The following is a 19618-nucleotide window of genomic DNA, read 5'->3' as shown; positions in this document are numbered from 1 at the left end:
GTCCTCACAGGGGAGATGCTCCAGCACTCTGATCATCTTTGTGGCCTCCTCTGGCCTCCAACAGGTCCATGCCCTTCTGATGCCGGGGGCTCCAGAGCTGGATGCAGTACTGCAGGTGGGGTCTCACGAGAGCGGAACAGAGGGGCAGAATCACCTCCCTCGACCTGCTGGCCACGCTCCTCTTGATGCAGCCCAGGATGCGGTTGGCCTTCTGGGCCGCAAGCACACATTGTCGGCTCATGTTGAGCTTCTCATCCACCAGCACTCCCAAGTTGTTCTCCTCAGGGCTGCTCTCAACCCATTCTCTGCTCAGCCTGTATTTGTGCCTTGGGATTGCCCTGACCCGTGTGCAGGACCTTGCACTTGGCCTGGTTGAGCTTCATGAGGTTTGCATGGTCCCACCTCTCCAGCCTGTCAAGGTCCCTCTGGATGGCATCCCTCCCCTCCAGTGTTCATTAGCAATGAAACATTGTTCTTTTTTACCTTCTTCATTTTTGGAACAGTCAAGTGAACAGATTTATTTCTCCTTGATGCCAACAGAAAGGCTTCAAAATTAGGTGGATCAAGCCTGGGGATTGATATCCCTCGTCTTATATTCAGCAGCTGCCGCGGCTGGCTGTAAGGGCAAGAAGAACATAAAGCAGTTTATTACTTTTGTTCCAAGTATTTCTTCCCTTACTCAATGACTTCTCTCCAATATTTAAGCTCCATTCCTGTCCTCACATCATAAAATAACTAATTGCTGCAGAATAACACTTTGTAAAATTCAAATGACAGAGACGATCACTGGCTTTAGCAGATAAAATCAGCTCAAATTTGAAATGTTTGCGTGACAGATGAGCTCAGCCTTGAACTTCAGACCTCGCTCTTCTTACCATCATTAGAAAAGTTGGAACAAATTTCAATTTTGTTTTTATTACTTTTCTTTTATTACTAATAGCTGTACCGAGTAGGGGCCATTTACCCAAATAGCTCTGCAGAACAAGGCTGCAAAGCAGACTGGCCTCTGTTAGAGGGGCAAGAGCAGCTGCTGGGCCAGCGCACCGTTTCCACTCACGTGGGAGGCAGCTGCAGAGACGGCTGAAGCACCATTTTCCAGTCTTGCGTAACTTTACAGATGCAATCAGTACAATAATCCGAAGAACTAACATGTTGGTCAATCTGCTTGTTCAAACAACATGGAATATAATTGAAAATATTTACAGGTGATCTCTAATAATTCCCAGTGTGGCTTATGTATCAGTTGAAAAATAACAGGATGTTATTGGTTTCAACGAGAAGTGATACAGCTGTACCCCAGCCATGCGGCAGGTGTAGAAAAGCTCAGATGTTGTCTCTGCTGAAGCAGGCATACAGATATGAACAAAGTTCATTTTCATGGTGAAATAGAAAAAAGTATACACATAATTGCAGCTAATTGGTACGTACCATTAATGCATTAACCTGAAAAACACTGAACACTTCACCTCTATGTAAAAGTTCTATTTTACTTGAACACTTAGGAAGTAAATATTTCGTTAGCATGGTTCCCACCATAATAATCTCAATTTTTTAACCACGTGGTTAGATCCTCCCTTGGAGTTTGCAAACCAACAGGTGAGTTTGCTTTTGTAATGAGGCACGAGGGAGGTCACAAGAGCTAGGTTGCGAATTGCAGCTGGTTTTTCTCACGCCTAATTGCACGTACGTTTTCTTTTTACAGGATTGCAAAGATTTTGTGAAGATATAGAAATGATGATTGGATTCCAGCCGAGTAAATTCTGGAGAGTCTGCTGGGCGTTTGTGACCCCAACTATTTTAACAGTAAGAAAAAAAAATTTAAATGTTTTCTCCAAAGAGTTTTATTGTTGTTTCTTCATAATTCATGATGTTTCTGAACGGCAGCAATTAGATTGTGGATGCAGATACCTAGACACAAACACGTGCGTGTACACACATGTTCTTGCGTGTGTGTGCAGCAGAGCTTTGGTGGAGAGGGATGGTGACTCTCCGTGCACTGCTGTGGCAGCCTTTGCCCCGTTGAACAAAATGCTGGTATGGTGTTGCATAGCAGCATTTTTTACTATTGCATACATACGTATGTGTGCCATGTACATGTATGTTTGTATACACAGATGGAGGGTGAGGAAATTCCATGATCCTCCTGTCTTCTCCCGGGCTGAGCTCAGGAAAAATAATTTTATTGGGTCATAAACTAATCTAAGAGATGTGCTTTGGAAAGGCTTATGTGGAAGTTTGAGTGGTAAAGTTTTAGCTGCAAAGATGGAGATCTTCTTGCAACAGTCAAAATAGTTCTGTTTTCAATAATAAATATAAATCCCTTCCATTTCTCTTTAAAAAAAAAAAAAGAAAAAGAAAAAAAAAGAAAAAGAATTTTCTTTCAAAGCCTTTAATTTAGGTTGTCAGTTCGCACCCCGGCAGGCCCAGGCAGCCGGATTGCACGGGAGCCTGGCGATGGGGGGCAGCCGCTCTCCGCCCGCCGGACCTCGGGCAGCGCGGCACTTCTCCGCCGGCACCGGCAGGGGGCGCTGCGCGACAGCGGCTGGCGGCGCTGCCCGGGCGGGGCGGGGGGGCTCGGGGCAGCGACCTGCGAGCGCCGCGCATAAAAAAAAAAAAAACAAAAAAAAACCAAAGGGGTTTAAATTTAAAAAAGATTGTGTTTGGTTTTTTTTTGTTTTTTCCTTTTTGTTTGTTTGGTTTTTTCTTTTTTGTTTGTTTGTTTGTTTTTTCCTTTTTTGTTCGGTTGGTTTTCTTTTTAGTTGGTTTTTCCTTTTTGTTTGTTTTTTTTTCCTTTTTGTTTGGGTTTTTTTTTCCTTTTTGTTTGGTTTTTTTTTTCCTATCTGTTTCTTGTGTTTGTTCTGTTTGCTGTGGTTTTTTCTTTTTTTAATATATTTTTGCCCCCAAACCCAGAATGATTCTTTACTTAAAATTTAGACCTCCATTTAATCTAAAAGATGGCACGTTCTCAATTTTACCGTTGCTACATGTTTTTTTTCAAGTCCAAGAGTCAAAGTATAATAACTCTATCTACTACTTAGCTCTCTAACACGTTTCCTCTACATTTCAGGGTAAGTACAGGTACAATCTTTAATTGCACATCATGTTTCAGCATAAGAATTAAATAATTATTTCCTGATAAGTCAAGATGAAACAACTGAGCCTTCTTTTACAAGTATTTTATTTTTGAGAGAACATCCTTTGGCCTCAAACTCCTCAGGCCTGGACCATGGGTTCACCAAGATTGTCAGTATTTCCGTGGGATTTTAAAAACATCATTTCACAGCAGTGTTAGAGTTTCTGCAGTATTCATAGACTTTTGGGTACAAGATAAGAAAAGTCACTAGAATTTCTGACAAGACGTATGTATGAAACAGTAAGTGTGTTGTCAGCTGGGTGTGGTGAAGAAGCAAAACAGTGACTCCATAGTCCTGTGCAGCCAATTCTTCCAGAGAAGTTGTATTTCAGTTCATGTGCTGGGGAGTTCCTGTTTGTGCTGCTCTTTAGTACAGCATAAGTGTTGGTAAACTTTTTTATTTCTGGAGGAAAAAAAAAAAAGCCCTGGATAAAGTTAATAACTTCTTTTTGATACTATTAATTCAGGAATGAGGGTGTTGGGTTGGGTTTTGTTTTGTTTTGTTTTCCCTGAAAACTAAAAAGGTTTAGTTTTTGCAGACAGGAATGCATGTGTGAAGGGACTAGTGATTTTTTGATGTGAGGAAAAGAAATTTTCTACAATGAGAACAATTTCTCCAATGGACATAATGAAGATATTCTACCTGGCTGCACAGATTTTATTTACCTCTTTTCTTCACTGAAGTATATTATTACTGTACATGAAAACCAGGTAGATCTATCTATCTCACCTATCCAGTGGCAACTGTTGTTTGGTCATGACAATATATAGGTAGAGTTTGTAAATCCATTTCAAAAGTTTTAAGACATAGCCCAGTTTAATCTGTAGTATTAGGATAACATCAACAGCAATGTATTTTTTTCTCGAGGGCCTTGTTAAAAACGAGGGCATGTGCGCTTATTTTTTTTTAATTTTTTTTTTTTTTCTTCCAATGGCTGTTTTAAAGATGCTGCCTTAGACCCTTTGTTATGCTTCTGAAGGGAGTTGTAAGGCTTTTCTGCAAATTGCTCGATTTCTGTACCAATCAGACTTGCACTCTTAGCTACTGCCACTAATCACAACCAGGGAATAGGAAATTACGTTGTCTCCTAAGGAAAGCAAATTTGGAAAGCAAACGAGGTCAGTTCAAACTTGCTTATTCCGTTGTTGTTTTTCCTTCCAAATGTAATATTTACTGAACTTACGGTGAGAAATAAATTGACACTGATCAGTCATAATTCAATTTTTATGCAATGGAAACAGGCAAAGCAAAACCATGCAATACGTTCTTTTCTATTATTGCCCCTGTAAAGCCAATATTTGATATATTTGGATAGTCTAATATTAGACTTCCAATTACTCCACATCTCTGGAAATAAAACTGATCATTTTTACATGTGCCTTCACATAGTTATGCTGCTATCAATCTTCTGTGTGCAATTATTTTGAGAACAAGCATTTCCCAAAAGTTACTGAATTATGCACAGACGTAAGCAGATGTATTGCTATTCATACAGTGAGGGAAATGGAGTAACTTAGCATAATCACATTAGGTAAAACTGCCAATAGACCATGTAATAAAGTGTGTTACTCTAGGGGCAAGATTCTAATTTCAATTCTTCTGACATAAATACAGTGATTTTTGTGGGATTTTGCAAGAGTTCTATAAAACTCATTAGACTCAGACTCTGACCTGTTTGTTACTGCTGGTTGGAGCACTTTGCCTTAGGTGTATTTACTTGTATTTGTATTCCATATGTACCAACTCCGTGTTTGGATACCTGCCATTTGTTGTATTGCAGGCTTGTTTTGCTTATTCAAATGTATTTGTTTTCCTTCCTTGTTTCCAGTTTATTCTTTGCTTCAGTTTTTACCAATGGGAACCGATGACTTACGGCGCTTACCACTATCCGGGCTGGTCCATGGTGCTTGGATGGCTGATGCTGGCCTGCTCAGTTATCTGGATCCCAGTTATGTTTGTGATTAAAATGCATCTAGCCCCAGGCAGATTTATTGAGGTAACTCTTCTGGGTTTTTTTTGCTGCTTAAAAATACAGTCATAGGAGACTGTCTGTTTTATTTTACATTGATTTTTGTGATATTGAATGCCTAATAGTGCTAAAATTACCTTCTGGTAAGCCAGTTATTGTGTTGCAAAAAGATGCTCAGTTGATTTAAAATGTAGAGCTTCTATTCCCTGTTCTTCAAAAAAAAGCTCCTAAATTGTTAAGTGATTGCTTTTATAAGAACTAGAAGGAGTTACAAATTTCATAAGCCCCGGTACAGTGTTACAGAGAGAAAGTCGTTCTAGCTTTGTTGGGCTTTTTGTAAAAGCAGTGTGTAGGTGTGGGAAGCTGGTGTGTCGCAGCAAGCCCAGCAGTCAATGCTGGGAGACGTCAATGAGGAGGCACCTGTTTGCAGTTTGGGGTGGTTGGGTACCCGAGTCATCTGGGATGAGCTCCAGGAGGTTGTGCCACGTGGTGAAGTTCAGGAATAAGACGTATGAAAAGATCTCATGCTCTACAGCTCAAACTACTTGTTATATGCTTGGCTGACAACCTTCCTTTTCCTTCTTCTTCATCTCTTTATTTTTATTGACTAAGCTGATCCTCTCTGGTACCTGGGCTTAAAAAAATTCCAGATGGCACTTTATTTTTATGCTGCTTTTGTTTATTTTGCCAATCAGATTCCTGCTGCTCCCTGTCCCTGTGCCCTGGCCCTGCCTGCCACCCCAGCCGCTACCATCGCTGCTCCCCGTCTCTTCCCATCCCGTTGGCTCCCGAATTCCTCGCAGGGCGCGGTACAGCAATGGCTTTCTCATCTCAGCATTTCATCCCTTCGTTGCCTTCACCTTGTCATCTGAAGAAGTTCAGTGCTCTTACTTTTGGCCTTAGAGGCGTTCTCAGTTCTGTCCTCTCCCCGCTTGAACGCTGCTCGTGCTGCTCCCTCCTCAGGATAAGGAACAGGCACTCACCTTGCCTTTTCAGCTCTCCTGCAAACCTGTTAGGGCATTTAAATGTCTCAAAAATTAAAAGGAAAGAAAATGCACTGAAATAGAATAATATTTTGGTCTCTCAACGTGTCTCCTAAGGGAGAAGACCACGCTTTTCTGCTTCATGTGGAGCAAAGGAGTTTAATACGAAGTGGTGGGACACCCTAGGGAGAGCATCCAAGTATATGGTTGGCAGGCGGCAATGAGGCCGCTTGTTGAAAGGGCCGTTCAGCCATTGTGTAGCACGTGTTGGAGAGCATAGCTCAGGAGACAGCTGCTCCTGCTGGAAATGAACTGATGTGAAATTAGACTGACTTGTGCATCGTCTCATAAGTTTCTCTCATTCTGCTTCAAATCTTCTGATTTACAAGCAGAGTACTGGCATATATATTGCCACAAAAATAGGGTGCTCTCCTTACTGTCCCTCTAGTAGTGTGCCCAAAGAAACACAAAAAAGTTGGATCTGTTTTGAAGGGGCTTTTGCTGAAGCTGTTTCAGCCGTAGTCATAGCCTGGTATTTCCTGAATACCAAGTCTGCTGCATAAAATTATTATGGTTGATTTGGGAGGTAAGAGTTGCAAGCTGGTAATTAAGCGGAGATTAAAATAACTGATATTGAAGTCTGATTCACTTTATTAGGTAATAAACCTATAATTGTTCCCTCTTAAGTCATCAGAAATATGTTTTCTTTCCTTTTTATCTGTAAATGCACCAATCAAATTACATATTCAGTAAAGAAATCAGCGGAAAGATTAGAAGATTTTTGTTCTTTGCCAGGTTAACGTTCTCATCTTCTTTCCTGCAGATAGAAATGAAACATTTCATCATCTCAAAATTAAAATCTTTGTTCATTCATAGCAATGTACTACTTTTTTGGTCATTCGTATACTTTTAAGAAAAATGCTAAACAGAAATCCAATTATTTTAAGGCAGTTACCCACTGCTTAGACCACTGGGCTAAGTAATTGTGCACATGTCCTTCAGTAAGTGAGGCTCGCAATCTGTAGCAGTGGTACCGAGCTTCCCTGATAAGGTGCAAGGGAGAATGTATAATTAAAATCTGGGCACTTTATCCTCTATTAATCTTGCAAACTTGGTGCAAAACAAACACTAAGCAGTGAAGTGTTGCAGGGCCATCATCAATAATCTTAAATGAGCCTACCCTCATTTCTTCTGCATTGTAATTCTGCTCCGTAACTTCAAATGAGACTCTGCTTTCTCTCCCCTGCATTGCAGCGACTCAAGTTGGTGTGCTCTCCACAGCCTGACTGGGGTCCGTTTTTGGCCAAGCACCGCGGTGAACGTTACATGAATATGATTGATCCACTGGGAACCTCTTCCCTGGGACTTAAACTGCCAGTGAAGGATATAGAACTGGGGACCCAATGCTAATAATTATTTACAGGGGTGGCAATAACATTGTCAGCCTTTTCTGATAATTTTTTTTTTTAAGTTTTGTTTCCCCATTGTTGTTTCTTCTCTTTTCCACAGTGCCTGAAAGTGGTTGCTTAGGAAAGCAGGACTCATTGTTGCATGCTGTTTAGAAGACCTAGCTAGACCACTTCCAGGTGCAGGTGATGCCCATGACATGTTCTGTACCCGGTGAAATAGCAAAAGTCTTGCACGATGGGTGACATATCAGGCTTTGTCAGGTGATGCAGGAATCAACAAAACGCAGTGGAAAAAATCTTTGAAGGAAATTATGTGCAGAATTTGACCTGTTTCACATGAGCATCCTTATAACAGATAGCTATGATGGCACTAGGATTTGTTAGCAGTGTAATCAAAGGGAAGTTCAGCCCTCAGGGGGGATGGAAGTGAGCAGAGAAGGGGATCTCCTGTAGTCCTGCTATAAATCCAGCACAGGCCTCTCACAGTAAGCAAGGTCACTTTGTCTACACCAACAGCAGACCTTGACTTCTTGTGTCTGTGCCCTTCTTTTATGATTTATACTAACTTTGAGGACTTGTTATTTAAACAAGAGGAGACCCTTTAAACAGCACCCCAGGAAGCGATATGTGGCATCAGAGCAGAAGCACAATAATCCATTTGATCTTTTCAAGTAGAAAAATGAAAGCAAAATTTAAAGAAGTAATCATTTAAAGTTGGGACTAAACTACATTTGAGTCTAGAAGTGGTTTGGAAATGGTGCCAGATTGAGGTGTATGGGCATCACTGTTTAAAGTACCGTCACATGTTTCTTTTGATAATTTGATATCTCTCATTTCAATTAAAAATGCCTCAGCTATATCAAGTGTCTGAAACCTTGCTCCACACTAAGGGCAGCTGTGGTTTTACTCACTTAAATACTCTGAACATAGTTTTCCTGCTTTTGTTTACAGTATCTCCTCAAGAAGCCATCATATAATTTGTGCCTAACTTTATATTCTCACAGTGGTAAATGTAGTCTAGTTACTACCTGACAACAGCTGTTAGAAGTTAGATGTGCTGTTCAACTTTGTGACTCCCTGTTCATTGTCCTACAAACATCTTTATATAACCTTCAGATGTATTCTTCTCTTTCAGCCGGGGGGGAAACAGCAGAACCCCACTTGTCTATATATTATATACAGCACAAATTCTTCAAAGCGGTGTTCTCTCTGAAATGCACATAGTTTTGGTTTTGTTTTTTTTTTCTTCATTTAAAACATTCTCATTAAATTAAAAAAAAAAAAAAACGAAAAAAGCCAACAGTTAACCACTGCAGTCATCCATGTAGATACAACATTAGATACACAAAATGCAAGGGTTGGGGGGAGACAACAATTTAGTAGATGGCTGTTATAACGTTGCATAGCAATAGGGAATTCTAAATCATTGCATTTTAGAAATCAGATATAAGAGGTGATATGAATGTTAGACTTAAATAGTTTTGTTACCTATTGGACAGAGTAAAAATAGAGCTTTTTAAGAGTACATTTATTTACCTGAATAGAAAATCAACCCAATTTATTGTAAATGCACTAGAATGAGAGAGAAAAGTATATCTTCAAGAATTGGCAAAACTGTAACCTTTACTATCTTGTTATATCCTATACATACATATATGATATTTTTTAATAGTGATCAGTGTTCATGTAGTGTGTACTAGTGATGTTTTATGTCCCTATAAATATCTTATCAATCAGTGTAGAGATGGTGAACTTAGAGTAGTTTAGCCTGTTTTTTCCCTCCCCACACACACTACTGTAGTAGCCTTTCCTTTCAGGGGACTGTTTCTGTCCTGTTCCTTTGTCTGTCTTTCTTCATATTACAGGGTCTCAGGTAAATCTTTAGTTAATGTGTGTCCGTAGTTAAGTAGACTTGTTGTTTCATCCCGTTGAAGAAAACAAAACAAAAACAAAACCTTAATGCAACACTTCCACAAATCGTTAAGTTATTTTCTCTCTATGTGTGTGTATATATATATGTATATTCAATATATTAATCATTTTGCTGAACTTCCTCTTTCACGGGGCAATTAGTGTTGCCAGTTCTAAGCACTGCTGGAGACCTTTAATCCTCATGCAGGAAAAGCCAAGAGCCATCAGGGGTTGTCACTGGGCAAAGCCAGGGCAGATTTTGCAACACTTTGTGCTGGTCCCTGAATCCCTAATCTGTGGGCTCTTTTGGTCCTCATCTCGCATGGCAGCAAGATGGGACGCTTCTGTGAGCTTCTCTGCCTTAAAGCTGTGCCTCCTTATTTCGGCTTTGCCTGCTCTTTTAATAAAGGGGGTGCTATTCTGACTTCTGGCTTTTATCGTCCCGGCAGAGGCAGGTTTGAGAAACCACACACTCTGGTGTGATGAAGGTCCATAAAGACCAGCTGGAAACTTGTCCCCTACGTCTACGTGGGGCTGAGGGGCCTTCTCTGGGGGAAGAGAAGAACCTAAGTCAGCACCTCTAGTGGGAATTAGATATTTTTGTCAGGATAAATAGCTTTAGGTGTCTCTACCAATATTACCTGGCATCTTGATTTGATTTTTGGAATCCAGGTCACTTTCTTTTCACTCCTATTGTGATTAAAAAAAATATCCATAGGTTTATTCTTCACACTCAAATCGCTTAGCAGTTCTGAATCCTTTCACTTACCAACTTGCCTCAGGACACGCATTGGAACTGGGATCAAAAAATTGCAATAAAATTACCTCGGTGTAAGGATGTCAGTTACTGTCTACCTTTAGTATATGAGAGATATCATTTGAAGGAATACTGCTAAGTTACGATATCTTACTTTTGGCTTGAATTATCAAACCAGAACGCACATGAAAAATTGAATTGCTTTCCATGATTTATGTAATTAATCTGCTTGCTTTTAATTTAGATGTTGTTCCTGTGCCTGCTAAGTCATTAGCGCAGGATTAGGCTTGACTTTGAAACTCAGAAAACAGATGACAGTGGTTTTGTTCTAGTTGATATTTGTCTTCAGCTTTGACCTCCATTACTAGGCTTGCAAAAACATTTGGAAAGGGAGGAGAAATTAACACAAAAATCACAGAAGATACGAAGTTTTCACTGTATGTTAAAAGCAGATTTTTTTTTTTTCACATTAAACTTTTTTAGAAGTATTCTACTGGCCAAATCTGAATGTTGAGATTAAATTAACCAGCAGTGTCATCTTTAAATGAGAAGTAACCTTGACATTTGGAAATGCACTTCATTTACCATGTTCTAGGAAAAGTTTGAATGTACTTTGATAATTTTCTAACAATAAATTTAGTTACTAATGAAATACCAGTAGAGATCTTAGAAAAAAAAAAAATAAGGAGGGGAAAAAGCCATATTAGTAAAAATGTGATGTACGTACTTGCAGATCTATCTTGTGAGTAAAAAATGTTCAAATTTGGTGAAATTACTTTTGTTGCACATTTTTTCTTTGAAATGAAATTGAATTTCTGGATGAGCTGAGATGCATTATTGTATGCATTAAACATTAAACCTAGTGCAAATGCTTGCCATCTTCAAATTCTTTGGGGTCTTCCTAGTGTTTTTAATATGCAATGTTCAAAACCTGTGTTTCAGCTAGACATGGCAGCACTTTGTTTCCAAAAGAAGAGTTTAACAAAATGACCTTTAATTGACAAAGACTTGGATTGTCTTTATGTGATGTTTCAGTTGAGTCAAAGTAGTCTTTTGCTTAGGTTCTGCTCCACTGACAGCGTTAGATGTGCCTCAGCACTGAAGATCATTGCTTCCGATACACTGTGTGGCTCTCTCTTACCATGAAATTCCAAAGCTTGATTTACTTTAAATGCCTTTCTTTATTATGAATATATGAATAGCCATATGGATTATATGATTTCTTGTTGCCTGTGATAGAGTAATTTCTTATTTACGGCAGATATTTGTTTTGTATTGGTTTCTTATTCTGCAGCTCCACTTCTTCTCGCAATCAGAGAAAGACTTGTAGGGATTGTGGGTTGCAGGCTGCAGAGCTTCAGCGAGCGCATCCCAGAAAGTGTCTCCGTTTTGCTAGTAAGACTTGTAAGAGACACTTGTTTCTTAGTTTGCAGTTAAATGGTGTGCACTTAAGATATCTGTAAAAGAGTCGGATCTTGATATTCCCGAGGGACTCGGGCTGATGACTCAAGGGGGGAGGGTAGGGGTAGTTGGGGTTTCTGCCTTTGTCACCCTCAGGCAGCCTATGGCCAAAGAGAGAAGGTTTTCCTGATGGGTTTAGCATAACGTGAGAACTGGGCTGGACGTTATTGCTTGCAATATTATTATTTGCCCATAATGTTTAAATACATCTTCAGGTAACTATTTGCCTTATAGCTATCTTCCATTGTTAGGAAAATTATTGATCAACTGAAACACGTTGTTATCTGTCATTTATATTATGTAGTATTACCTTGTAAGGTAGATGCTTAGCTGGTATAAATTGTCACAGCTTGATTTGGAGCTGTGACAATTTACACCAGCTGAGAATTTGCGCCCTGTGTCCTATGGCACTTTATTACGGGCCCATCGCTGATGGGTTAAATCTTAATTACTTGCGTAATGTCATATATAAATATATATATATATATTTACAGGCATTCTATGGGGTACTGCTGCCTATGGATAAAGATTTGTACCCTAACCAGGTCATTATAATTTTTTCATTAGCTATATGTGGAGAAAATATATTCTGTTACAAAGGATGCATCATATATATCTCATGTAGTGCATATTATAATGGTGTATGTTATTAATTTAAGAGATCATTAATCTTGAGGCCCTACCTCAAATTTTGTATGTATGTGTACAAATGCAATTTATTGTATTATATATTTGCCTATTATATTTGGATGTGATAAATTAAAATTATTCGATAATGTATGGGCTCTAAAGACTCTAAATAAACGTCCAGTGTTTAAAACAGAAAATAGGTTGACATTTTTCTGGTGAATGAAATGTCTCTTTCCACTGCCTCCTTCCCCACCCAGTACACACCACAAACATCATTCTTACTTAACACACAGCCTTAAGGTATCTGCAGAATTGATCCATTTGATTGTTAGAAACCTTGAGCAGCAACTGGAAAGAGCCCTCTTGGGAAATGGAGATATTGCACAGCCGCAGAAACAAGTATCAATTAAAGGGTTGGATTCTTAACTATTTGAGTGCTCTGTAGCTGGTGGAATAATTGATTGCTTATCAGAGAACTCACTGGATTTGCTTAAATCCTCCTTATCCTATCAATTTGATCATCCCAAATGTTGTTGAACTGTTAGAGACAATAGAGGTTCATGTCAGCTGGAGATGCAAATGAGAGATGTAAGGGAGGAGCAAGGGAAGTATAAGAACACTACTCCTGATGTTGTTGTACCTTTTTTTTTTTTTTCAAAGCTGAATTCCTGTGATCTGGTGAGGGCAACGTGCCACAGTACCAACGTGGTACACAGGTTCTTTCTTCCCTTCCCAGCAGCCTGCTGTGGACCTGCTTCACTGCTGGCAGACAGGAGCTTTTGACGAGTTTTCCCCAAATACAATGGCTGAAGTACGCTGTCTGATCACAACGTGGCACCAAATGCGGTAACACAAGAGATACTAGTGTGGTGCCAAGAGCGCGACAGACATTCTAGGCAAGGGCCTAATCCTGAAGACAGCTCAATAGCTATGTGGCAGGACTGTTTCAGGAGTTCTGGTAATCAGTTCCTCCCCCCAAAACGTACTTTGTTCTGTCTGCAAACTTGCGTTTCTCTGAGAGGTCTGTGTGCGGATGAAGGAGATGGCAGGAACTAATGATGGAAGGCTACAGTGATTCTTTGCATGTATAAGGCAGTTTCCATCTTGGAGAAGCCTGAAGATACCAGTGAGCATCACAAGGGTCCTGAGAGGCAGGTAAGTGTCATTAGTTCCCTCTTCAGGAGCAAAAACTGAGGCACGTGGAATTTGTCAAATCTCCAGAGTCAACCAGTGTAAGTCAATGATACAACACATTGATTCTGGAGTAGGAGATAGTCCTTTGCTGTCACCATTAGGCGCTGCTGCTTTAAATCTTTTAAACTCATGGGAACAGATGAAAATCCATGTCCTTTTAATCCGATTGTACGGATTCACCCAGGCCATTTTCTTCAGGTTGTTTCTGGCACTGTTGTTTTCTAGGTTTTACAGTTCAGCTGGCAACCGAGTCCATGCGTTCAGCTATGTTTGAAGTAATACTTAGCGCTTTTAATTGCCTTCCATCCAAGGAACGTAAACAATCTTACAACTGCTCTGAGAGATACTGGGCCTAGTCAGAAATACTTTGTCAAACTACAAAATGCCACAAGCTTTGTGGCTGACAGGGCTAACAGTTTAACAGCACACAGTTAGCAACATCACAATAATTTAGGTCAAAAACAAGAAGCCTTCAATGTCCAACTGAGAGTGCAAGAACAATCTTTCACGGGAATATTATCCGAGCTGGAATCCAGCTAGCTGGCTAGGACTAACTCTTGCAAAAGTGGCACCAGTTTTTATTTATTTTTTTTTTAAATTGCTAAGAATGTTCAGGAACACAGTTTTAATTCTTGTCTGAATGTCATGCCTTTCAGCTATTTATACATCCAACAAGATCGTATCAGAATATCTTATTTTTTTTCGGTGATAAAGGAAGATGTGCCATTAGAGGAGGTGTAAGATCAGTGGTGGCTGGGAGAAGGGGATTTTTTTTTTTTTTGTCTGTTTGTCCTATCCTTTTCCAAGATGAACAGCTGAAAATGTTTGTAAGACTACTACTACCCTCCAGTGCATGATCAGTTGGGCACTGAGCAGGACCATAGGAGGACCCATGCCTGTGGGACCAGCTGTGTTCAGAGCGCTTCCTCCCAAGTTGCCTGTGTTACTTTCCGAGGTGCCTGTGAGCTCTTTGGATGCTTCTGCTCAACAGAAGAACAAGTCAGGAATGGTTAGGACAGTCTTTATCCATGAGATTGTTTGGGATGTCTTTGAAGCTGTGCTTTAAAGCCGGTAACTCAGTGCAAATTTTTGTATGTACCCACTGTTTGTTTGTTTTAATAGCATTTAATCCAGATTTAGGTTAAGATAAAAAAAAAAAAAGGAAAATGGAAAGCTTGAGTTGAATTAGATTCAATTTTGTGTGCAGGCAGACCCTGGTTTTACTACCAGATAAGCCATAGCTGAGCTAACACGAATTGGATGTATAGACTTATTTCACAGAAAGAAATCTCTTAAATCAGAGAGTAAATACTATGCAGAAAAATTATTTTGTTAGGATGGGATAGAAGGGTGTGTCTTCACCTGCTGATGTACCATTGCCTCCTCCTCTTGTTGCTATGGATATAACATGTCCACATAAACCCACGCGTATGTGTATGCCGTGTATATACTTCCCCATGCCCCACGGGTAAGAGTGGTGCTAATACCACAGCACCCTAAACAAGAGTAAGAAGATACAAAGTCATATTTGAGTAAAAGCTCTTGTGATACACTGGAGATAAATTACTGAGATGCTTTTGGAATGACCACCCCAGAGATTTCCCAGAGTGCATGGCCTTGCTTTGCACCCAGGAACAGCTGTTTTCAGAGATCTTACTAATTAAGTAATTAGGCATCCACGTTGTGCTCTTTGCTTTCGCTAATGTAAAGGGGCGTGAATGCAACTGCCCTCTAAATGGGCACGATTTGGTTTTTTTTTTTTTGGTGTTAACCTAACTTTATCCAAATGTACAGGTGATTATTTTACATTTACGATGGCTGGAGTCTATGTGGTGCAGAACCGAAGCACAACCTGATGAAGGGAGGAAGCAGAGAGAAGGATGCTCAGGCTTCACAGCTGAAATGGCTTGGTTTGAACTGTAGGGAAGCTAGATCACCTGGAAGTCTTGCTCTGCTCCTGTTCCTGTATGGGAACTTGCTCTGGGGTGTGTAATCTCTACCTCAAATTTAAATCAGGTGTTGTATTGGAGGAGGGGGGGGGAGTCGTTGCATATAATCGATGCAGGTGGGTTCTGTTTCTTGCCAAGGAGGGAAGAAATATTTGGAGAGAGGTTTTAAAAGAGCCATCAGAGCAGGTTCTCAGATGGCTCACAAGTATCTTCAGCTACTTCACCTCCCTTTTACGCTTTCGAGGTGCGAAAGAGCAGTTCAGTGAGTTGAACAAGGCGACGCCAGAAGCCCGTGGAAAGATACCGGTCACCGTATTGTATCTGCGAACTTCTCTTTGGTTTTTTCATAGCTGGAATGGATTGTTGCTAGGACTAAATAGTTCATAAGGGTTGATTCTTGCTATTTTGACGCGGAGAGCGAGGTGAAAGAGCCGCACCTCGCTCCCGCGCGGGGACCTCCCGTCCGCGGGGAATTCGGGTGAAAAAAAGCCGGGGACCCCTTCCCCGCGTGAAGCGCTGGGAGAGGGGGCGGCCGGCCGGGCTCTACCTGCGCGGGGGCCGCTCCACGCTCCGTGTCGGCGGCCGGGCGGCGGCGCTGGCGAGGCTCGGGTGGGGTGGGGGGAGGAGGGAGGTCCCCACCCGCGCGTCACGGCGGGGGGCGGGCGGGGAGCCCCCGCTGCGGGGGCGTCGGGGCCGCGCCCGGGCAGCGGGCGGAGCCGTCGCCGCTTTGCCGGAGACGCTCCGCGCATCGGAGGCTGCGCTGGGCTCCGCAGCCGCTGCCGGGAGGGAGGCGGGCGCCGCCGCCCGCGCCGCGCCGATGGGTCCGCTCCTGCTTCTCTGGGCGTGTGCGGCCGGGGCAGGTGAGGGGCCGGGGTTGCGGAGCTGCTGCCAGCCCCGGGTGCGGAGGCGAGGGCCGGGCTAGCGGCGGGAGGAAACTTTGCGGGGCGGCGGGGACCAGGAGCCGCCCCAGCTCTGCGGGGTCTCTGGGGCGCGGTGGGGTTTGTCCCCAGCGGGGAGCCCCGTGGGGTGGGGGGGGGGGTGGGGGGGCGAGGGAAAGTTTTCGGAAAGCGGTGTATGCGGGGCGTCTGGGTGCGCGGCGCTGCCCGCGGCGGCGGGCTGGGAGCGCGTTATCCCTGGCGATGCTCTGCCCGCTGCGTGATCCCTCAAGTACCGCGTCGTGTTTCCCGTGGAGGCTTTGTTCTCTTTCCCCTTGGCCCGGGTACCGGTCTTCCTCGGCTGGAGCTCAGGAGGGGGACCTTTCTCGATGGTGCCGGTAGCTGTTCTCCAGGAAATTATTACGTAGCATGATTATCAGAAGTGCAAAGGGATCCATGTGTTAAAATTACAATTATTCTTGCAGTAATTATTACCTCCTCAAAATGTACACATCTTGAGAGATGTGACATAAAAACAGTTGGAAGAAAATACTGCCTGCCCTTTTTGTGGTGGTGTTGCTACCAGTAGCGCACACAGGCGTTTGAAATGGTCGGTAGGACCCGAAACTCCGCTACTTGGAATTGCGAAGCTACTCGGAAAGTTCTTTGTGTGCAACAATTGCCACTGGAGCTGTGAGAGGAAAGAGCAAAATGCCTCTCCCAGAACCTGCTCTTTACTATGGATGGTTGCACATGGCTACGTGGAGGTGACTTGGATGCGTTGAGTGTGCTTTTCCTTAAAGTTTTTCCATTCCCAAATAGCGCGCTACACATGTTAAGGAAATGATGAATGCGCTGTGTACGTTGCATGGCTGCGTGTTAGTTAGATGGAGTGTGGTGTGGTTGCTGGTGCTGGGCTGTAGGTGATAAAGGCGCAAGCGGGGAATACAAGCTGTCGGAGCTGTAAGGCAGAATTAATTTCTTTTGGGGATTTCCTAGTGACATCACTCATAATTATATGGCTTAATCCTCTAATCTACTGTAGTGCCTTCAGTTCACATTGGGCCAAATCCACCAAGTCCTGAGATGATTTCTGCTCCCGCCCACCTGACTGAATCATTTGGAGTTTTGCTTGTGTAAGGCACTGATCTAAGGGGAATGGCCCAATTACTTTAAATTGTTGAAAGAAACATCAGGATCGGACCCAAGCCTTGCACAGCTCTCTAGTGAGAGGAAACAGGTTGATGGTTAATTTTTACTTCAGAAAGGAATGGTATTTCCAGCTTCTTCTTCCACTGAAGAGAAGCAGCATAAGATACTGGATGCAAGTGCAGTTGATATGCCTGTGGTATCTTTCTGAGAGACTGTGGGAGACCACAGGGGAAAAGCAGACTTGGTTATCATACTGAAGCTGCTGATTTGTTGTTTATTAATTATTAACGAGGCTTTCGAGTGCCTGCTGCAGTTTGAAGAGCCGGCGCAGGAAAATGACTAGGTATTTAAAGCAGAGTAGGCTCTTCCTAAATAGTTGCTGTGACATTAGAAATAGTCTCTGGTTTTGAGAGCGTTTTGAAAGCTGGAAGGGGGCACACTGGAGTTGTCACACATGATCCTTCACTGGCATAAATCGAAGCCTGTGGAGCTACAGTGATCTATACTTGTTGAGTCTCGGGTATTCAGGCTGGAATAAACAGCTTTAATAGAGCAGTGGAGCTACTGTGATTTATGGGAGTGCCTATACTTGCTAGATGTGGTTTCTGTCCTCACCCTGTTGATGTCTGTGGCAGAGCTTTCACTGACTTTAATGAGGTCAGGATCTGTCTTACTGGACATAGTTTGTCCCTTCCATTGAGCAAATTTTACTCCTTGCTCAGCCTCCTTTCATATTAGTAGGTTTTTGCTGATCTGAATAGATCTAACCCCTTTCAGATAAGGAACAGTGTACTCCGTTCTTGGCAGGGACAGCAGATGCTATCTTTCCTCATAGATAAGCTCACGTGCTTTACAGCATGCTGCTTTTCTTCTGAATAAAAACCTTAGAAGAAATAATAAGTCCTTTTTTTTTTTTTTTTTTTCTTCTAAAACATTTTTTTTTGCTTTTATTTATTTATTTATTTTGCCCAGAAGGGCTGCTCCTTGTATTTATATGTGTGTTTGTGTCTGGAGTTTGTAGGTTGCAGCCCTTGCCCTGGAAGAGCTGCTGTAGGTTGGGAATCAATAGGTAGATAAGTTCTCTCCTGTGGATCAGAGACAGGTATGCTAAAGGAAGGGAGTCGCTTGCAAATGTTGACTGTAACAGGATGGGTAAATTTCTGCAGCAGCATCTTGACTGTGCACGAGTGGTTTGGTACCAGGAGAGCTGGCTGGCTGTGTTTTTGATGCTGGTGTTTCTTCCAGAAGGGGAAGGTGGTCTTGGTCCGTCAGCAGGAACAGTGTCTGTTGAGGTCATTCAGTGCCTGAGTGTCTAGAATGGGTGGAGCTGAAGATAGTACTAAAAGGCTGATGATGTTCTGATTATCTGGAAAGTTTTTACCTTTGGAGAAGTTTATCTGGGTTCCTATTCTCTAATTTTAATTTTCTACAAAAAGGTGCTTATGCCTATATCTTTGTGAAAGCATTGTGTATGTTCATGCTTGGATATGTCAGCACTCCTCGAGTTTCAGTTCTGCCAGATGCCTCTAGATCTTAATTTTCCTTGTAGAGTAACATTGCTAGAGACCTCCTAAAGCTGTCTTTTCAGATTTTTTTTACTACTCTGCCCCTTGTGCAGTAGTATCCTCTGTGTTAGTACAACATGTTATTCCAACAAGTTTTAATACTTGAGTGAAGGAAAGGAGAAGGTGCTGTGGTACAGATGATTTATGAGTAGAATACGTAACTTCTTGTTCGTTCTGTACAGCTCAGTAATTTCTTAGAACCTTTCAAAGAATTGAACTAGAATATTTGCTGCTTAACTGATCCAGAAGCACAGTCCTGGAATAACAAATGAATCAATTTAGACCTGAACGTGGAGTCCACTCAGTGGAAATCAATCTGGATGTGCTTTACAGGTAATGTCCTTGCTCCGCAGAAGTCAATGGGACTTTTACCATTGACTTCAGCTGTCTCAGGATTTCATTCTTGGAGCCTCTTCCCATTATAATGATTTTAGTGAAAATTTTCATTAGGGAAGTGTTTGGATCTCACACGAGATATTTGACCTATGTCTCAGGCACAGATCTCTTGCGACGGTCATTGTTATGTTGAGAGAGACACCATGGTCCGGCTGGCCTCTTCTCATCCCTAGAAAAAGCAGTGAACTTGATGTGCTGTAACCGTCAAGTTGCCCTGAACTTTTGACTACGGC

General features: G+C 42.0%; 2 protein-coding genes across 5 annotated transcripts in view; both read left to right on the top strand.

Annotated features, from left to right (window-relative positions):
- Positions 1 to 7496, top strand: part of SLC6A5 (solute carrier family 6 member 5) — a 31057-nt gene extending 23561 nt beyond the window's left edge. For both annotated transcript variants that reach the window (XM_086747942.1, XM_086747943.1), the window contains 3 exons: positions 1703 to 1803; positions 4963 to 5130; positions 7341 to 7496. In XM_086747942.1, coding sequence (XP_086604068.1) covers positions 1703 to 1803; positions 4963 to 5130; positions 7341 to 7496 — 425 coding nt within the window. The remainder of the gene's footprint in view (positions 1 to 1702; positions 1804 to 4962; positions 5131 to 7340) is intronic.
- An 8636-nt stretch (positions 7497 to 16132) lies between these two features.
- NELL1 (neural EGFL like 1) overlaps positions 16133 to 19618 on the top strand; it is a 304499-nt gene continuing 301013 nt past the window's right edge. For all 3 annotated transcript variants that reach the window (XM_086749374.1, XM_086749375.1, XM_086749373.1), the window contains exon 1: positions 16133 to 16257. In XM_086749374.1, coding sequence (XP_086605500.1) covers positions 16215 to 16257 — 43 coding nt within the window. In that variant the 5' untranslated portion in view covers positions 16133 to 16214. The remainder of the gene's footprint in view (positions 16258 to 19618) is intronic.

Source organism: Chlamydotis macqueenii, chromosome 5 (genome assembly GCF_036417535.1).
Source record: "Chlamydotis macqueenii isolate bChlMac1 chromosome 5, bChlMac1.mat, whole genome shotgun sequence".
Lineage (NCBI taxonomy): Eukaryota > Metazoa > Chordata > Aves > Otidiformes > Otididae > Chlamydotis > Chlamydotis macqueenii.
Note: the sequence above shows the minus strand (reverse complement) of the source record. Positions and strands in the feature narration are given on the sequence as shown.